A 20,613-nucleotide genomic window follows, 5' to 3' on the forward strand; every position below is an offset into this window, starting at 1 on the left:
CCATGGCAGCGTGTTCCTCTGGTTTATTATATTAATAAGCAGAGTCATTCAGCACTCAACATGTTGCAGCTATTTGACTTGCACACGACTGTTTCCCCAAGCTGCAGCAACACAAAGGCTTCCTCCTGCCCTTCCTTGCTAAAACACTTTGTTATTTCCAGGTAAAACTCCCACAAGTGCTTACAAACATGGACACACATGCAGCAGGTTGCCACGAGCACATGGAGACAGGGGCTGAATTCGCCCCCCGCTGCTTCCACTTCCCCCTGCTCCCTGCCAGGCTCCTCATGATGCTGGGGATGCTCCTCAGGACGCCCCCCAGTAATGAACCCTCCATCCCACTCCCACTTCCATCTCATCCCCATGCACCCAAGGAATGTTTTGAACCTCTTCTCCACTGGTTAAAGCCAAACAAGAGTAGAAAACAAAAGGCTATTCAAATAGTTAAAAAAAAAAAAACAAAAAACAAAAAACACCACACCTAACCCATGAACAAAGCTATTCTTCCTCTCCCTGGCTGGAAAAACAGCACTAACCCCCTTGTCCTTGCCTGAAACTGCATGAACTTCCCATAATACCTCTAATTACTGCTCCCTGCCTTGGCTTCCCCAGCTGCAAAGGGCACGTTCTGTTTAGGCACATCAGGCAGCCCGGCTCTCTGAAGATGTCCCAAGTGCAGCCTCGCTATTATCACCTTTTTCTGGGGTGTTTGGTTCAAGCACAAGCAGAAAGGAGATTGCCTGGCTGCTGCAAACACTGATGCTGTTATCCACATGTACTAAATGCAGGAGGAGGACCCCAGCTGATTTTCTGCTCCCCTTCCCATAAAGGCTTTTTGTTTTTTTCCTTAAGATGCAGCCTCAGCAACATGTTGTGTTGCAGAGGTTTTACACCATGTAAATGATGGATATTGTTTATGTGCTGATTATGTCAAACCCAGCTGCTTACCTAGGACTGCAATTATTTTAACAGTAATTGTAAAAATAAACTGGGGGGAAAAATAATAGGAACTTTTCAGTTTGGTTTTCAAAACTAGAGCATTGCCAAGAGTCATTTGACCTCAGACAAGTCACGTGTAGCCACTTATTTTAAAAATCAACTGAGCTTGTCCATGCACGGACAACAGACTGCTCTGCAGGGTTCTGGGCAGAAAAGGGTCCCAAAAGGTTCAGAATTCAGCCCAGACACATCTTCCTCATTTACCACCACCTGCTTAAGCTGCACAGCACCCGAACCTTCTGGCAGGCAAAGAACCACGTAACACTGACACCAAACACAGCACAGGGTGACACAGCCCAGAAGATACAGGCATGGACCATTGCCTCTCTTCTTTCCAACAGGTTTGCTCTCCTCCATACAAAAATACCAGTAGGGACCAAATATTTCTGAAGGTACCAGTTTTGCAGCTGGAGCAACCGTTTGCCAGCCCTCCATGCAGTTCCCCGGCTCCTCCTCCTCCCCCTGGATCGCAGGCAGATGCCAAGGCATGGAAGTTATTCTTTCATTTACAGCATCTGGTCCTTGGCAGACTCCTCGGGCAATTATGTTCATAGCTTTAAAGCTGTCTCTAGCTCTGCTTCATGGGTTTGCTGCTTTTTGGCTTGTAGCAGTCTCTTCTCATCTTCCCTGTCCATCACTTCAGCTGAATGTTGCTCTTAAAATATGAGAATCAGACCACTTGCATCTCCCTCTAATTAGGAGCAAAAATAAACAATACCCCATGTCGTTCTTTAAACACAATCACTTGTTTTACTTTCACAGACATATTCAGGAGGCCCTGGGCACTCTCTTGGTCTTGAAGCACCATGAGTTATTTGCAAACACCAACACACCCTGAACATTTATTCCTCCATACAAACACAACCATGTTTTTAATTCTTCCTTTTTTTTTATGGGGGGGGGAGGACTAGGATTTCACTTCTGCCTGGATGTCTGCTCTCACCAGCAGCACTCAAAATACCTTTTTTTGCCTGCAGATGAAAAGGCAGAGAAACATCCACCCAGTACCTTGGAAATCCCTCCCTGAAAGGCTCCTGAAAGGCTCCAGAGTGAACAGCCTCTCACAAAGAAGGATGTAGCCTTAAAACAAGGAGGGGAGGGAGGGGGTGGAAAATCCATGAGCCTCAAAGTTCTCCCAACACCACAGGGAGGCTTTTGCATCTCCTGCCAGTGAGAGGCTGTAGATAAAAAGTAAAAGGTGAGGGACACCTCCTGGGATAACAGGATAAGCTGATGCTCAATCCAGTTTTTCTGATTAAAGCCACCAACAACTAACAGATCCACGCAACGGCTCCAGGACCTGCAGCTCATTTTGGATGAGCCAAGACAAGGCCACTATGGGGTGACAACCTCAGCAAGGCCACCACAGGGTGAAAACCTCCAGACACCACTGGCTGGCATAGAGTTCCCATCAGTGACCCCTGAGCAAGCACCAGATTAGGCTTTCCAAAAAAAAAAAAAAAAAACAAAAACAAAAACCAACCAACCAAACAACCCAAACCACACCTTCCCAAGGGCACCACGCCAGGGTCTCACAACTTAGTAACAGCAGAATAAATTTGGTGGAGAGCCAGCTTTTAAAAAGGCATTTAAAACCAACCAACTTAATGCATTATCATCAGGGGATGCTTTATGGAAGCAGCACCTTTGCCAGCTCCGTGTCTCACCAACAGAAATGAGCTGCAAACTGTTCCGGAAACACACCCACTGTGGTGGCTCCTGACCTCCCAAAATGCTCCCGAGGAGGAGGAAGAGCCAGCCTGGCTATTCATCTTTGCCTCCTAGCAGTGCTGGCTCACTGCCCCAAGCAGAATTAATTGGCCCGGCTTGCAAGAGCATACGTCCAACTGGATGGTGCTTCTCTGTCTTGGGAGAAACCATGCACCCTCGTCCAACCCCCCCCAGGACCACCAGGAATGGCTCAGGCGTCTCCAAACCTGGGGAACATATGGCTACAGCCATCAGCCATGAAGGGAAAACCCATCAAGTGACGCTTTTCCTCTGCTTTTAAGCACAGACACAGCTTAAATCTTCTCTGCCTTGGTGCCCACAGAGTCACCACCATGAAGAACAGAGAGACACACACCGCCCACCAGACAGACCAACATGAGTGGTGCAGCCATGGCATTACCAAGGACCACAGCAGGCACACTGCATTAGCATCCAGTTGGCAGCCCTGTTGATTTAACAGGGCCACTGGCTTGAGTAAATTATGCTTGTGATAGGCAGATGGATGCTCTCCTCCCCTGGGCAGGAGTGAAGTTGGATGCCCTACCAGTCCCCATCCCCAGCATCCAAAGGCCCCACCTGGAGTATGGAGCAAACAGACCAAAACCAGAGCTTCCGCGGGACACCGGGTGCAGCCAGGCTGAGCTTCTGTGGCATTAGCACTAACCCTCATCTCCCTTCTCTGCTGCAGAGGTGCCTGGAGCCTTACTGCAGGGTTCATGGAAAGTGTTTGTCCTGGGCAGGAGGGGACTCAGGACACATTTATCTTTCTTGAAGGAATGAGCCCCTAAAGAGAAAAGTATAAAAGATCTCCCAGCGTTTAAACACATTTCCCGAACTGTTCACAAGGATCCTCAGGCAGCAGCCTTCAGGAAGCTGGAGATGAGGCTGAGAGCACCAATTAGCAGCATTAAAACAAAAAATAAAGGAATGAAACCACTGCAGTCCTCCCCAGACAAGGAGCACAGGCCCAGCCTGATCTTTTAGGCCTTTTATTGCTGGAACCACAGCAGGTCAATGCTCCAGCAAGGTGGAGCACACGGTGTTTGGGATGTGCAACCAGGCCTGCCCATTGCACAGCATCCTTTGGATGCAAGAGGAGGAGAGAGAAACTACAGCAATTTATCCTCACACCGACTGCCGTAAAAGCAAGGAAGGAAAAGGAGAAATCCTGGCAAAACACCAGTGGACACCCCCCTCTGTTCATCAACCACCAGGGCAGGAGGAGGAACACGCAGCTGGGAGCTCTTGCCCAGCAGGTCCCAGCAGCCTCTCACACCCACTGTAGAAGATGCTTAAGCTACTTTGAATCACATGGCAAATAAAAAGTACTGGTTTTTTTCCATTAATTCTGTATTTTGGCAACTCCTTTAGCTTTCTGCTGTGCAAACCAGTTCTACTGGCAGCCCATGGTGGCATGGCCCTGCTGCATCCCCACTGCTCAGCTCCTGCCAGGGGAACTGCTTTCTAGAGCACTAAAATGACTTAACTCATTTCCCTTCCTGCAGCTTTAACCTGCTCAGCCTCCATATAAACTTTGTCAAGTTTAGCCTCAGACTGGCAGCAAAATCACCAGTGCAAAATACAAACCAACAGAAAAGATCAAATCGTCTATTTAAAGGGTAAGTGCTATGGATTATTTTTTTTTTTAAGAGCTGTGAGCAATTATTTTTGAGCACAGAGATCTTAACCATTCATTTATCCTGAGAATAAAAGTGGGAGCAGGGGAAATGATTGCATTTTCATTATTTGTCACACTGCCAGTATTGAAACAAACTCAGAGGGCAGCCAGAAGTTCTCCTCTGATCCAAAAAAGTATCATTCTCATAAACATTTCAAACGTGCAGGGAGAAAACCCAACCCCCAGTCCAATCTTTCCACCATGACTCTAAAGATAAGTACATAAACAACAAAAAGAAATCCTCTTCCACTACATATAATGTTTTGCCATTCAAACTAGGCACAAAAGCTTTTACAAGAAAGGATGCTGTTGGGGAGGATCTAGAGCTGAACCAGAAAAAGCCAAGCCTGAAGATCCGCATCACCAGCCCAACATCGTCACTCACAGCGAGTTAGAACATTAAAAAAAAATTATATATATTATATATAAAAGATTCTACATCAGGAACCAATTTGCTTTTGCTGCTCCACAGAGCAATCATGCCCCAGGACCTGCAGCTAAATGGCCAGAGCTCACGTAACTGGAACAGCAAAGGAAGCAGCAGAGAACTTTAATGGCTTATGAAATTCAATTGACATTGATGGTTGGAAAAGTGAAACATTTAACACCCGACCAATTTAACCTCGGCGCACACACGTGCACCTACACACAGACAAGTACGTGGGCCAAAAAAGGTGGGATCTTGTTTTCCACACACTTACACATCCACAACCTCCACAGGGCTCTAGGGAAGGAGACACACCCTCATATAGTAACTTAAACAATATATAAATACTTTAACACCTCCAGACCTTTTCCACTGGAACCTTTAATATAAAAATCCATGTCATGTGAAAATGGGAACACATTATTACAACCTGTCCCATCCACTTCTCTGAAAAATTAGAAACCACATTCTGCATTTCATCTTCAGCTGGAGCAGGAACTCATAGACTGTGCCTGCTATTTGAGAAGACTTTGAATAAACTCTCTGCAGCTGATGTACTTTTCCAACACAGATCTCTTTCCTTAGGAAGCCTGTCTCTGATGAGCAATAGAAAAATATTGTTGACAGGGGTGCACTTTTCCATCAACTCAAAAATATCATTTTGCAGAATATTTTCACAGCTCAGCAGAAGGTGGAAATAGAGGCAATATTATGACTACTTCAGAAAGAAAAAATAATTCATTATAATTAACTTATAATAGCTTTCTTGTTGGCTTTGGCTTGCTTAAATGAGGCTCTTTACTAGTTATAGCCCCAGTCTGACTTAGAAAATAACTTCAGGCAAAACTCACGTTACTCAAAGATTCACCTGGGTAAAACATTCAGAATTTGGCCAAAACACTTTAGAAGGATGCTTATATTCACAAGGCATCAACAAGAACCACCAGTAACCTTATCATTTCTAAGCATTACCCAGATGAAGGGTCAGGTTTTGGGACACATTATCCCGACTTGGAGGCAAGGAAGGAGTTGTCAGGTCCTGGCAAGCATCAGCCCTCTCATTTATCAAGCAACTTGAGTCACAGACACCCCCGCCTTTGGGAAAGACCAAGACACCAGTAACCACCACAGTGGAGCACTCATTGTGCCCTGGGAGCTGGGGGGCACAGTGTTGGACTGGGCACTTCACACAACCACAGCGTAATGGAGCTCGCTCCGGTGTGCTGTACCAGTTGATTCATGGGGAGGCTTTGATGTGCAAATCAATCATTATAACTTTTAATTGAGCTAATGTAAGCTTCATACGTTGCTAATTACACAATGCAGGGGGAAAAAAAAATATTGCAAATGAATTTAACTGCTTAATCTAATCAGGACAGCAAGTTGTGCTTTAATTACAAATTGTGGTGGAGCAGAGAAGCATCTGCTGCGCTTCAGCGAGCCCAGTCCCAAAGCAAAGCCCCGCTGTGTCTCCATGGTGTGACCAGTGTCCACCTCCACACACCGTGGCCCCAGCTTCCACCAGAGCTGTGGCACAGCAGGTGCCACCCCTTTGGGGCAGGGAGAACATGCCCCCCAAACCTGGCTTGTAGAACTGCCCACCCTGAAGACCTCTCCTTCAGGACACCTTTGAGCTTGCCACGTTCACACCCCCCTCTCAGTAACCCCTCTTCTAATCTGAACGGCTGCCCCAACACGTGGAGGCAGAAACCTTTACAACCTTCCTCCAACTCCATGCCTGTCAATTCACATAAGCAAGGCTCAAGCAGCGCTTTTGGAGCCTGTTTCCTCTGTGTCCTCACAGTCAAGGGGAAAGAAAAGACACAAAATGCATGAAAAAAATAAAATGAGATTACAAAAAAAAAAACAAAAAAAAAAAACCACAAAAAAACCACACAAAAAACCCATCAGTCCTGGACTTCATCATCTGAGGTAGTGCCTGGAGCCAGATTTTACAACCAAATTAAAATCCCTGAATATTGTGGGTTTTAGTAGAGACACTGATCTAGCCAAGCAGCTGTAGCACAGCAATGCACCTGCATAATGCATCACCTTGAGAACGTGTTCCTGTGAGGTGTGTGATGGGGACAACGTTAACTGTCCCCCCAGCAAAGAAAAAACATCCACTCACTGCTAACTCTGCTGGTAATTAACTAGGGAGTTTCAGGGAGGAATAAAATAATACCTCTGAAATGTCATGGCAGATACATGGTATCTGAAAAGCTATGTACTATTTTTTTTCTTAAATTTAATCTGATACAGCTTCTGTTTGTCAAAAGGAGGGGGAAAAAAGCCCCACAGACTTGGAGCACAACGTGCTTTAGGTTTTGCCAGTTATCCACATTCAAGCAAAAACCTGCAGTAGTTCTGTGGAGGTTTTTTTTAAACACCAGGGGGCTGGTTATGTGAAATGATCTCAGGTTTCTCCCACTAAGTGGGCAGGTGGATTGCTACTTTGCAACTTCTTTTTTGCAGCACTGAATTCAGGTGCTGTGGGAGTCTCAGTTCCAGCTCCCGCCAGCATCGCTCCTCTCCTTGCACTCACCATCACGCTTCCCAGGCTGAGTCTGGACAGGGAACTCAAGCTGTACAGGGCGCAGGGACGTACACACACCCTCCAAACCCAAGGGTGCACCCAGCCTTGGTGACACTACCAGAACCTGGCACCTCTGGTACCCAGAACAGGGGAGAGACACAGGCTCTCCAGAGCCCCACACCTGGATTTTCATTTCCGGGGAGACACTTGGTGGTGCTACAGAAATGCCACCAGTGCAAGCCAGGCCAAAAATACAATCTCTTCGACATCCCAGTAGACAAGCTGGAATTTAAGGGGTTCTGCAAGGCAACACAGAAACAAAAAGCATTGCTAGATGCAACCTGGCTCCTTGACTGTTTTTTAAAAAGAGAAATTTTACAAAGTAAAAACTTGAACACTTGCTGCCAAACTTCATCCCTGCTGCCCTGACAAACTCAGAGAGCCCATTCCCAGTGGTAGGTGACTCACAAATGGGCATGAACATTTTGGGTCTCCAGCCAAAAGCCACTGCCCTCACAACCTGCCATTCTCTCAGGCAAAACACAGCTGGTCAGAAAAAGAACTTGGAAAAAACTCCTTGGTGTGCAGGGAAAGGAACTGCTCATTCAGAAGGTGTTTTTTATCAACCAGCCCTCTGAGCAGACACCACTCAATGTGCCACTGTTGGGCACCATCCTACTGCAGCCCAGGGACTGCACTCCCTTCAAGACAAGGAATGGAAGGAGGAACCGTTCAGTTTGATCCAAGGAAATAAAAAACCCCATGAAAAGCAAACTCCCAGCCCCAGGAATGACTAAGCAGGGAGCCAGGCAAGGCAGGTGCTGGGCTGGGAAAGGCAGGGGTGCAGCACATGTCCCCAGGTGGGTGCTGGCTCTGAAGGTGTGTCCTACAGAAAAGCCATTTCTGGGGAAACAAACAAAAAAACCCACAAAACAACACCCAAGTCTAAAAGCAAGGAGCCAATTCTTCAGCAAGCCACATGAACCACCTACAAGTGCTGTTTATAAGCAACCCCGTCCATCCGTATCTCCAGCTGATGCACAGATAGCAAAATATGGGTCAATAATTGTTTATCTGAAGATACGTGCCAACCCATCTCTGGTCAACTCTCAGACAAACATTTTACAATAGCCACTTACTTCAACCCTGAATTATCTGCCTCTGCTCATCTTCAGGGAGAAGCAGCACAGCAGAGAAAGAAGTAGGCAATTCCCTGGGATCTGAAAGCTCACTTTCTAAATCAAATCAATTTTTCTAACGTAATTTGCCTAATCTAAATCACTGACCCGTGCATTTTCTCACAGTCTTTTGACAAGAGCTGCACCAATTGAAGCAAAACTAAAACACTTCAACCAGACCAATTGATAGAAGTCTTTAGAGGAATTCTTTCATTGCTGTAATTAATTCTTTAAGTACCACAGTGGGATGCTCTGAATTCAAACCCAGTCCAAGGAGTAATGATTATACTAATGGGAGAAGCTGTGCAGTAAATAAATGCAAGTGCCCTGCTGAAAGAGATCGTTTTCAATAGAAGACTGTCATTGAGGGAGATAACTGTGTTTTGGAGAGAATAACTCAGATGATGAAGTCTCACAGACTGGAGCCTGAAAGGACAATTCCCAGACCCTGCACACCTAACCAGGCTGAGCATTTTGACGGAAACCCATTAGGGCTGGAGCTGCTCCCGCTCTCAGCCTTTTGCTCACGACATCCACAATCCCATCAGCATCCCTGCTGACTGCAGGGACCCTCTCCACCCAACCTTCAGCTGGAAAGGGGCATCAACCACACCTCAGGAGCAGCCAGGAGAGCTACAATTTATCAGCAGCTTTTTTAAGTGCATTAGAGCACAAGCAGGTGGGAGGGCAGAGGAGTTATGCTCCCCAAGTAAATGGTGATGCCAGGTGAGGCTTGCTGGGACTCAGCATCTTGCAGGCAAAGACCTTGCATGGAGCCCCTGGACATGGGGAGCCCAGCTGCTGGTAGACACTTGGACTTGGCCACAGGATGGCTTGGGGAGACTGCCATGCAGCAAGCAAGATGGCATGGGGACAGAGAGACATGATGGGGAGTTTGGGAAATGACCCAAAAGCTTGCTGGTTGGTGTGAGAACCAAAGCAATGACTTCTCTTTGACTTTCCTTGTTTGTTAATTGGCTAAATGCAATAAAGCCTTCTAATGCATTTAACGTGTTGGGCTGCAATATGCTCAGAGAAAGGAAGGAAGATAATTTAACTCTGGTGGAGCAGGATCAAAGCTTCATCAGCTCCAGCTTAGATAAGACCCAGCTGAAGCTCCACCCAGGAGCTGACACTCCCCACATTCCCCAGGGCTTACAGCAGACATCAGCAATCTCATATGATACTAACAGAGTTGCAAATAGGGAGGGTTCTGTGGTAAAACAAGGTGTGTAAGATGGACATTTGGGCTTTAAAGGGCGTATCTAAAGAACAGCTCCTCACTGCAGACCCTAAAAAAGATGTCCCCAAGCCCTGAGACTGCCCAACTCTGTCACACCAGGGAGGTGATGTGGTGGGACCACGGGCTGGGCTTGGCTCTGTAGGGACAGTCTTTGCTTTTAGTAAGAAAGAACATTACCTCCATCTCTTCATTTCTGCTTATGACTTCCCATAACAGTTCTAACAAGCAGGTGCAAATCAAACTCAGCAAAAGAAACAACTGTTAATTCAGCCTTGCCCTTCCCCACTCAAACTAATGGTGCTTAACCTTGTAATGCCAGCACTGGGGCAGCCTGAGAGAGCCCTGACACTTGTCCACAGGCCTCAGCATGCCCAGGATGGGGGTGAGAGATGCTGAGCAGCTCAGCCACCAAAACAAGCCACAGCTAAGACATGGAGGAGGAGCTGGCACCCAACCAGTGCTTAGTGTTCTGTGGCCAATGGACCATCCACACCATCTCAGCAGCCTCCCACCCAAGCTGAGCCTCACTCTCCAAAGAGCAGCAGGAGGAAAAATAAAAATAAAAATAATAATAATAAAAAGAATCAGCTGTCTTCAAAAAATAACCCCAGAAACCAGCTTCACCCAACACCTCTGCTGTCCCTGCCAGAAGGACATCTGGGATGGGGCTGCTGCCCTGGGGCCCCTCCCAGGGAGGGTGGGAGAGCATGGACCACATCTTCAAGGGTGCCTGCTCTCTTCTCCAAAGCCCTTTGAGATCTACAGACAGGAGAATCATCAACCACTAACATTTGAAAATAAAGGAAAAAAAAATGCCTGAACTGCAATAAAATTCATGCTATCTCCTGGTTTTCTCTTGCTTGTTCCTTTAATGAAATAGAGCCTTTTTTGCACCAATACTCATGCTAATAACTTTTAGTGAGCAAAAGACAGGAAATGAGTAACTGAGCTGCATTTAAAAAAAAAAAAAAAAAAAAAAAGAGGAGGAAACCTTTATATATTAATTCTCATAGCTGTCAGAGATGAGGATTTAATAATGTTAGTAACTAAGCGACTCCATTATTTCCGAACACCTTGGAGGAGAATGTCTTACTGGGAGATGAATTAGATAGTGGGGCTCTAACTGCCTTCTGAGTAACTTAGGAGCATAATCTGTGGCTCATCACCACTTGCATTACAAGTCCTTGCCCTTTATTCTCCAAATAACCTCCAGCTGTAAATGTATTTACACACCAGCTTCAGCTCCTTCTTCAGAGCGTTTCCCACTCACTGTTTAACCACTTGTCCCTGTTTGGCAGATCTGTCTGGGTTTGGTTTTGGACGGGTGCTAAGGATGGGAAGCTGTGGATTCAGGTCATCCAATAAATGACAGAACAAAGCAGAGAAGGAAAAGCGTAGGCAGAACACAGGAGAGGTCTAGTAGGCTGAGGAAGGCTCTGCCAAAGGAAGCAGCAGAAGTCCTGCTGCTGCGTCGCTGAAAACCAGCACACTCAGGAACAGGCTGTACCCAACAACCAGAGACAGGAAAGGCGGCTTATTCACCAGCTTTTCCAGCTCTAATTCCCATGATTCAGAGATGGCTGAGGCACACTGGCCTTCCAGCTTGGCCTGACAGATCTCCACTGCTTCCAGAGAGCTTTCACCGTCCTCTGCAGACACCTCTGTGGCAACACTTTAAACGCCTGTGCCATGGTGGGTCTGGGCGCTGTCCTTTTGGCACTGCAAAGAATCACACTTTCTGCATTTCTTGGTCCTCCACCCCCTGCTCTCTAAGTGCCTTTCAAAACCACTGGTGACACTTCAGGCTGCCATAGCCCCACAGAGTCAGGGACAGGGGCACTGAGGGCTGATGGCTGTTGCCTCTTGCCCCACCAGGAGCTCACACCAGCCAGGGACTTGCCCTCCACACACATCCAGACCAGCTCCTTACAAAACTCATCCCAGACTCACTCCTTTCTCAATCAAAAACCTGGGTACCAAAGATAGTCATCAGCTACCAACTATCTGCTGGATTTCTAATTATTGCTTGTTGCATAGAAACCTGCTCCATCTGCTCAAGGGTTCCCTTTTAGCACACACGGACTCAGTCTTTTTCTGGTGCAAATTTCATCTTTTTCTAGAGCTGCAGCATAAACATTTGTGTCAAGAGTTAGAGCATTCTTTAAGCAGCCCTCTTTCCCCATTGTGGCAAAGGTCTTACTGCTAAGCAAAAGCTGTGGCTAATTGACAAGAACTCCTAAACTGAGCTATAAAATAGTTGCATCTGTCACTCCTGCAAACAGCTGGCTTCAGCAGCCCAACTGCTAAATAACATAAAATGGTTCATTTTTGTGACTCGAGGAAGATCCTTTATGAAAGGAATTAAAGTCTCTGGTGCTACAGAGCCATGCCCCTGATCATTCCTGCATCTTAAAAACCTAACATTGCTCATAAAATTCATAAGTAACATAAACCCTGTTCCTTCCACTACTCTCCCAATCAGAAAAAATGGATTTAAATCACCTGCTGACAGGTTTATTGCAGGGCCCACAAGCAGATAAGGTCCTGTGCACCAGCCCTCTGCACTTCACGGGAAATAAATCTCTGCTTTGCCATCTGTTTTTGAGATGTTCCCATTCAGGCAAAACAAACAAAACAAAAGACCAAACCCAAAGATACCTGCACTTCTAAGTTAGTCTTTTGAAGGATTTTATTTCTTGGGTAATGAGGAAGCCATTCCCTAAACTTCAAGCAGAGAAGTGTTTCCTCCCCAGGTCGAATTTCCCTGGGGCTTCCCTCAGCAGGTGACCAAACTCTCACAACGCTATGTATTTAGGGCACGTGTTACCCTCAGGCAAATAAATGGCTTTGGGATAAGGACAGCTGCTTGGCAGGAGGCACCACTTCCCACAGAATCCAGGGGCTGATCCAGGTGGGAACACCATGTTTGGAGCCTCTTGAGCCACTTGGCTTGGCCAGAATAGAGATTTTGGTCCTTGCTTCTCAATTTAGCCCCTATTTGAATTGCATCAGTGGGGTTTTTCCAACATTTCTTTCCATCTAGGGTAGCTTTGTGGCACCATCACTGATGTCCAGCCAGAGCTGCCCAATATGGCTATTTTTACCCTACACTCTCCCCAGACCATATCTCTGGTCCCTGCACAGTCCGTAACCTGATGGATGTTGCTCTGGGACAAGAGGACAGGTCCATGCAATAGCAGAACCCCAAGCACCCTCTCCCCAAAATTTACCACCTTTGACACTAGAAGCCCGTTTTTCTGCTGTTGCAGGTCTCCTCCTCCACCACAGGGGAAGCGATGGGGCAGAGCAGCTCTCAAGGGCAGAGCAGCTCTCAAGGGCCAGTTGGTGCAGGCACGGTGAGATGAGCAGAGCTGGGTCACACACAGTTTCCAATTACTCTGCTCAGCAGCAGACCACAGCCTCGTGGAAACCCCTCAGCTCCTGGCTATCAACATCTCCTCAAGGTACCCCTTTGCTTCACCCCCTGCTACCACCAACACCAAGACAATCAGAAAAGAAACAGTTTTCAGAACGCTACACTTCATTTTTCCTCTCCTTGTCTGAACTGTGAGAGACAAGACAGGACACAATCACCACCTTTAAATCTCCTATGACAGGTAAATGGATCAAGTGGGGAGGCTGGGCTGCTTTTAAACTTGAACAAACTGATTTTCCATGAAAGATGGTGTTTACATTGCCTCTCAACGGCCTGATGAAATATGCATACCTCTTGTCATTTCATCACCAAAATTTGGGAAGAAAGAGTGCTTCGGAAAAAGAAAAAAAGGGGGAAAAAGAAAACGTGCTCAAATCCCAAGCATATCGTAATTCATGAAGCTTTCTGAATGCTGTCAGAAACAAACACGTTTATATAAACAAAGAAAAGCTGGGATGTGCTGCAAGAGCAGCTTTGCACAGAGTGCAGGAGATGTTAATATTTGCATTGCACCCGAGACGAGTCCATTGTGCAAGACACTGAGCAAACAGCAAAGTCCTCCCATGCCGAGGGACCCGCTGCACGCTCTCCGAGCAGCACTTGCACTGCTTCCCATCGCAGCTCTCTGTGGCACGGAGGGGAATGGGAATACCCAGGGAAAGCCAGACACTAAGCAACCCCCGTCCACCCCTGGCAGCTCCCTCTGAGGACCTCTTTGCTTGCAATTTCTGCCTGCCCATCCTCACACGGGAGCAGCTTCCTCTGAAATGCCAGCTGGGAAACTCCCGGCAGCACAAAATTGAAGCATCTTCCACAACACCCAGAGCACCACGTGGCAACTCACACCCCCCAGCCTCCCTGGCACTTGAGGAGAGAGGATCTGACAGCCCTAGTGAGGAAAGCATCTCCGCTACCCCCACGTGCCAGCACATCAGCTGAGCCTCCGACAGGGGCGAGCGCTAAGGCTCTGCCAACAAATCAAGTCACCACTTGCCACTGACAAACAGGAGTTATATTTAGGCAGGGGGAGAAGGGGAATCGAGTTCAGAGAATTTAATTTGTTGAGCTGGCAGTATTGATTTCCGTGGGATGGCTTCTCATTCAGTGGGATGTTTATTAAGGCCAGAGGATTTTTTGTTTCGCTTGCTGCCCACAGCACGGAGCAGACTGGTACTTCCTCTTTGCTCCCTGGTTGCACCTCTGAGACAGGACAGGTTTGCAGCCACCTGTGTGAGCAAGACATTGCTCGGTGAAGCCACTTCTCCATCATGGCAAAACTGGTGCTTCCTCTCAGCCCCAACCACTGAGGTGGGGAAGAGCAGCTCCACAAGCCTCAACAACCCCACGCCACAAGCAATGATGCTTCCTCTGCCCTTCAGCAAAGGGACCCCCCTGGGAGGGCAGCAGCACAGGGGTCCTGAGCAGCCTGACTTCTGAGTTCTCTGAAACAAGGGAGTCCTCGCCCAGAAGTGCTGCACACACCAGACATCTGTCTGGGCTCCAAAAATGGGACCATATCCATGATGGCAAACCCATCACAGCAATTAAATAAAAATGCCATTTCTGGCTACTGAATGCATCCCTGATCCAAAAAAAATCCTTTCTGAGACACAAACTGTGGCCCAGTCTCAGTGACCTGAGACATCCTCCAGCTGCTGCTAGGCTTGTACATTCCTTGCCACACTAAGCTGCTTTAAACATTGAGATAATTGGGCTTGGAGCTCCTCTCATTCCCAGTAATAAAATACAGCAAATTAATTGTGCTTCATTGATTTATTTTTTTTAATGTAACTATTTTGGCATTCAAACCTCAAGAGACTCTATTGATCAGCCAGAGAGTCAGGTGTCAGTGAACGGAGCTCTGTGAACAAGCCTGACAAATGGAAGAAAATTACCAAAAACCAAACACAGTGAGTGATGAAGACTTCCCCATTTCAAATATACAAAGGAGGCTGCAGCATCAGTGACAGGGTATTTCTGAAGCGAAAAATGCTGCGCAGGGCAGGTCATACAGTTCCCTCCTGTATTCCCAGAGAGCCCAACACCAATCACAGCAGCAATGCATAAATCCAGAGCAGCTTCACTGACTTCAGAGGAGCTGCTCTAGATTTATGCTGATGGGAAGTAAAATCAGAATATATGAAATATATTGCTCTAATGGATGCTGGAGCAAGAGGCAGTATAAAAATTTCAGACTTCTTCGTCTCCCACCCCACTATCCCCTAAATCACATCAGTTTGGATGGTCACTGCATAAAATGCTGAGATCTGCACTAATGTGAGGAAAATAACCTACATTTCAACATTTTGTATGAACATATTCTGCAAATCTATTGCACAGTAGGTAATACAGGTCTTTCATTTTTGTTCCTGAAGAGCCTCTGCATAAAAAGTGCCTCCATATTATGTAGAGCGATACAAGGACACATAATAAAATAAGCTTAATATCCCTCCACCCACACCTCCCTGCAGCCAGAATCTAAAAGCAATTCACAGGTCCTTCCTCCTGCACAGAGCCCCAGAGCCCAAGAGCATTTGACAGGGGCTGAATCAGTTGGTTTGCCCCGCACACCCCGTGCTCCCCCTGCCAGCAGCCAGCCCCACATTCCCACGCCTGCTCCAGGGAGTCTGGGGCCACCTGGACACGAGGGTGAGAAGGCACCAGGCAGGAAAACCAAATATTCAGGTATCACAGGATACCTATTCACATAACCTCGGAGACAGCCCTGCCCGCCGCCAGCAAGGAAGGCTGCCAAAAGCCCTGCCTGGATGCCAGCAACAAACAGGGACCTGCTGCCAGCAAGAGCCATCCTGGAGCTCGGCGTGAGCAGCCTGGGCTGCCAGCACACACGCACCCTCTGCTCGCAGCCGCCGGCAGCCGGGCCGCCAGAGACCCGGGGACAGGAGAGTGATCTCTTAATTGGACCTTCACAAAGCTATTGAGGGGACCTGCCTGACAGGCAAACAAATGCCACCTGCTTTGAAGATGCTGGAGGGATCCAGCCGGCTGCAGCTCCACTCCCCAAACCGCAGCCTGCCCAGAGCCGGTCGTGGCAAGGGGAGGGAGGGAAGGCAAATAAATAGAGAAAAATGGCAAGTGCCCAACACGACCGTCTGTGTGAGCTGGGAGCTCTGCAGAGATGGCAGCACCGCCGCATGACTCATGCAGGTGTCTCTCCCGTCTGCAACAACCCAAGCCAAGATGTGGTTCGTTAACCCCTGTAATCCAGGGAAGAAAGGTGACCTGGAGCACAGCGAGCGGCAGCAAAGTCAGCCCTGCCCCGGAGGGAGCTGTCCCCAGGCACTGCCACCACTCCTCACCTTCGGAAGAGGCTTCCCCAGATCCCAAACCCCCTCTCCACGTTGCTGCAGACCACACCAGGGGTGGGAGAGGGCAGGGGCAGAGCTCCACTACGAAAGAAAAGGGATGCTACAGCCTGGAGAGAAGGGCACAGGCTGGGGACAGACTCGTTATTCACAGCTTGAGCTGAAAGCACACACTGAGTTTCCAACGCGCACATTGTGCCGGGAGGCATTCAGAGAGCAGGGGAGAGGGACAGGCACGACGGTAGGTTTGCAGCCACAAACTGTTTCAAAGTGGGTTTCCATATGTTTAAGCACTCAGAGCGCTGGAAAAATTACACCCACAGCCCAACCTCACCATGGTAGCTACCCACACAGGAGGAGACGGGAGGGGGGGAACCTAAGAAAAAAATTATCATTAATGTGTCAAAGCAATACAAAATGTAAAATAAAACCTTCTCCTTTGCTGCTCTTAACTCTCTCCTAGAAAAGGAGAGCTTCAGAGAGTGCAGAGAGCTGTGCTGGCAGCAGAAAGCCACGGCTCACCGGGGCAGCACAGACCTGCAGGCAGCTGGTGCCCTGTGCCCCACTCCGCACGACCTGCACCCCACTTTCTGTGCCCCACACCCCAAACACTGCACCTTGCTTCTCCTGTCCTGCTCAACAGTGTTTCCAAGTGCCTCCATGGCTGCTCACACCCCAGGGGAAGGAAGCAGCTGGAGGGCAGTGGCAAGCAGAGCAGGGACCCTCTTCTGTCCATCATGTGTGTGTCCCCAAAACTGACGCCTCTTTCCTCGTAAATCATTCCTGCTGTCACTGTAGGGACCTTTCCTGAAGTGCTTCAGTACCACAACGCATTCCCTGTGCCTTCCCCAGGAACAACAGCCGCTGCTCTTACCCCTCCCACGGATCACTCCTTTTTCACCTAAAATCCTTGCATTTCGGCATATTCCTGAAGCCCCAGTGAAGTTTCCCCAGCACTCCAGGCTCTACGCTACAGCCAAACCTGAGCACCGACCCGAGCAGCAGTAACAGCAAACGAATCGCTGAGCAACTTCAGCACTGATGCACCTTAATTAATTTGCTTTTAACAACCCCTGTTTATTAAGAACAACATCTGCCAGGGAGCGCACACGAGCGAGCAGAGGAAAACGTGCCAGGAGAGAGAAGTCCTGCGAAAGACTTTCCCAGGGGCAGCGCTTCGGTTTGCCAGCCGGGGGATGAGCCTTTCCCCGGCAAACCCCCGCAGCTGGGACCCGAAAGGCGGTTCCCGAGATCAGCTGGGGGGAAAGGACGGAAAAAAAAAAAAAAAAAAAAGAAAGAAAGAAAAGCAGAAGAGAGCGATGCCCCAAGCGCGCCCTCCCAAGCCGCCGGCGTCCTGCCCGCAGCTGGAAAACCCCACCTTAGCTCGCCCGAGGGCCTGATCCTGCTCCCCGGCAGCCCGTGGAAGCCCCCTCTCCTTAACATTAAGCGCAGGAAAGGCGACACAAGTATTATTTTACCGAAAATACTTAATTTCTGCACATCTCCCCCCACTCGAGAATAGCCAGGAGGAGCAGCAAGGAGGAGCGGGGAGCCCTGTGAGAAGCCACAAGCCTCACGACCCTTCCCCGGCCCCAGCGCTCCGGGAAGACCAAACTTTTCCTTCCCCCCCCAACTCGGCAGCCCCGCAGGCAGCGGCCGGAGCCGCGGGGCAGCCCCCGCGCAAGGGCCCGGAGCCCGAGACACGCGTGGAGGGTGTGGGGGGGGGGACGGGACACAGGGAGGTGACTGTGGAGGCAGCGCGGGGGCTGCTATGGCGGGGATGGATGGGGACAACTTTGTGCGCCCAAGAGAGGGGCAGGTTTGCGCGTCCCACCCGCGAGCGCGCAGGGCAGAGCGGAGCGCCCGGGGGGGTCCCCGCTGCTCTCCGCGGCCACATCGGCCGGAGGGCTATAAAGGGGGAAACAGGTATGAATAAAAATAAGGGGAGAATAAAATAAACAGAGTTTAAAGAAAAAAAAAAAAAAGAAAAGAAACAACAAGCAAACAGGGGCGCGGCGGCAGCCCTGGGGGTTACCTCGGCACAGGAGCAGCAGCGGCGCCAGGAGCAGCGCGGGGCCCCGGGAGAGCATCCTCTTTGTTCCATGCCCAGAAGTAGTCATGGTGCTGATTTATTTGGAGAGGGGCGGCTGAACGGGGCGGGGGGGGGACTGGGGGTGTCTCGGCGGAGCCGGTAACCACTCCCCCCGCGCCCGCCCGCTCCGCGGCTCCGTCCGCCCGCCCGGCAGCGGCGGGGCCCCGCGGAGGGGAGGGGGTCCCCGCCGGCCCCCCGCTCACGGCCGCCCCCGCCGCATCGCCGCCCCGGGGGGCACCCGGCACCGCCCCCGCCCGCCGCGGCAGCAGCCGCAGCCCTTCCCCCGGGGCGGGCGGGCGCGGTGCCGGGGGCTGCGGCGGTACCGACGGACGGGCCGGGGCTGGGAGGGGGCGGTGCTGCCGGGCTCACCTGCAAGGCGAGAAGGTGGGGGGCGGGGAGGGCTCGGCGGGGCCGCCCCTCTGCTCCCCGGGGCGGGGGCCGTGCTGCCCCGGGCCGCCGCTGCCCGAACACGGGGGCGGGGGGGGGGGTCCAGGAGCCCGGTGTGCCCTTCTCCGCACGACTCCCCCCTACTCGCCTTGTTGGCGGCCCGGAGAAGTTTGTCGCTCCCCGGTGGGCCGGTGCGGGGCTGGGTCAGCACCCCCGAAGGGCGGCGGGGCGAGGGGGCGTCCCCGGAGCGCCGGGAAGAGCGCGGGTCCCCCCTCGCGGCCGCCGCCGTCACTGCGTGGGACCGACTGCGCGGGGAGGTGCGGGCAGCGGGGCGTGCCGAGGCGCGTGCACAGGTGTGCCAGGGGGGTGCGCGCAGGTGGGCAGCGGGGGGTTGCAGCGGCATCCAAAGAGGTGCGGGAGGGCGCGCGTTTGCAAAAAAGGAGGGTTGGAAAGAGCCTTGCAAAGGGATGCACGGAGGGGCGTCGCGAGGGGCGTGCAAAGGGCGTGCAGGAGCGTGCAAAGGGCGTGCAAGGGGAGCCGTGCGCAGGAACGCGGAGTTTGCAAAGGGCAGCGCGAGAGGGGCGCGTGGCGGGCACGGGCGAGCAGCGGGCCCTGCCCGGGGGTTCATGCCAAAGGCAGGTGCTGGGGGGGTTGATTGAGCCGTAAACAAAAATAACAAACACCTGCTGCTGGAACAAATTTCTCACTGAAAATAAGCTCAGGCCTTTAGGAGCTGGGGGCTGTTACTCTGACGGCAATAAAATCAGCGAGGTAGGAAAAGGAAAAACTAAAAACCAGCCCCTGGGATTCTTCCACAATTTTGCAAACACGTCTCCGAGTTTGATTTTTTTTTTTTTTCCCCTCCCTGCATAAACAAGCTTTTATGTAGTACTTGCTGTAATCTTGTTTGCCTCCATAACCACTCCTATGAATGTCATAAAAAATTTAGGGCTAATATTTTACCACTCCGAACAAACTGAAACATGAATAAATGCTACACAGTGGCAGGAGAGTCAGGCACGCAGAAACCAAACCCAGGCTGGACAAATTGGGTCCAGACAGGTGTAAAAAACCCCAACCCAAAAACCAGGAAAGCCCAAGATTTGGTTTCCTTAAAAAGAGTAAAACTAATACCACATTTTTGAGAAGCTGCAGTAATGAAGATCATCTTGCTGCCTGCTCTCAGTGCTTGAGAGAATGAAATAGAAAGTGAACACTGACCTGCTAGCAGAAACTTGGTGATCCAAAGTAAGATAATTTGCTTCCTCAGACAGCCCCATTTCATTCCTGGGGGGCACACAGGGAACACTGGGGTAGCTGTGAGCAGGCAGGTGAGGGCACACCTGCCCCTGAGATGCTGTGAGGGAAGAGGTGTGCAAAGGCCAAGGTCATCCCACAGGGTGTGCACAGGAGATCATCCCAGAGCTTTCCATGAGCTTTGCCCTGTGGCTCAGTGTCACACCTGGGGTCAGTAGTGTGGGGTGGAGGGTTACAGGCACCCAAGGCTGTGTGTGGGGCACAGGTCAGTACACAACACTTCTCCTTCACAGCCCCAAACCAGAGACAGCCCAACTGGGGTA

General features: G+C 50.0%; 1 protein-coding gene across 1 annotated transcript in view; it reads right to left on the reverse strand.

Annotated features, from left to right (window-relative positions):
• Window positions 1-18,677, reverse strand: part of TMEM132B (transmembrane protein 132B) — a 226,095-nt gene extending 207,418 nt beyond the window's left edge. The window contains exon 1 of the mRNA XM_051634326.1: window positions 18,590-18,677. Within this exon, the coding sequence (XP_051490286.1) occupies window positions 18,590-18,674 (85 nt within the window). The 5' untranslated portion in view covers window positions 18,675-18,677. The remainder of the gene's footprint in view (window positions 1-18,589) is intronic.
• Window positions 18,678-20,613: the final 1,936 nt, after the last annotated feature.

Source organism: Apus apus, chromosome 16 (assembly GCF_020740795.1).
Source record: "Apus apus isolate bApuApu2 chromosome 16, bApuApu2.pri.cur, whole genome shotgun sequence".
Lineage (NCBI taxonomy): Eukaryota > Metazoa > Chordata > Aves > Apodiformes > Apodidae > Apus > Apus apus.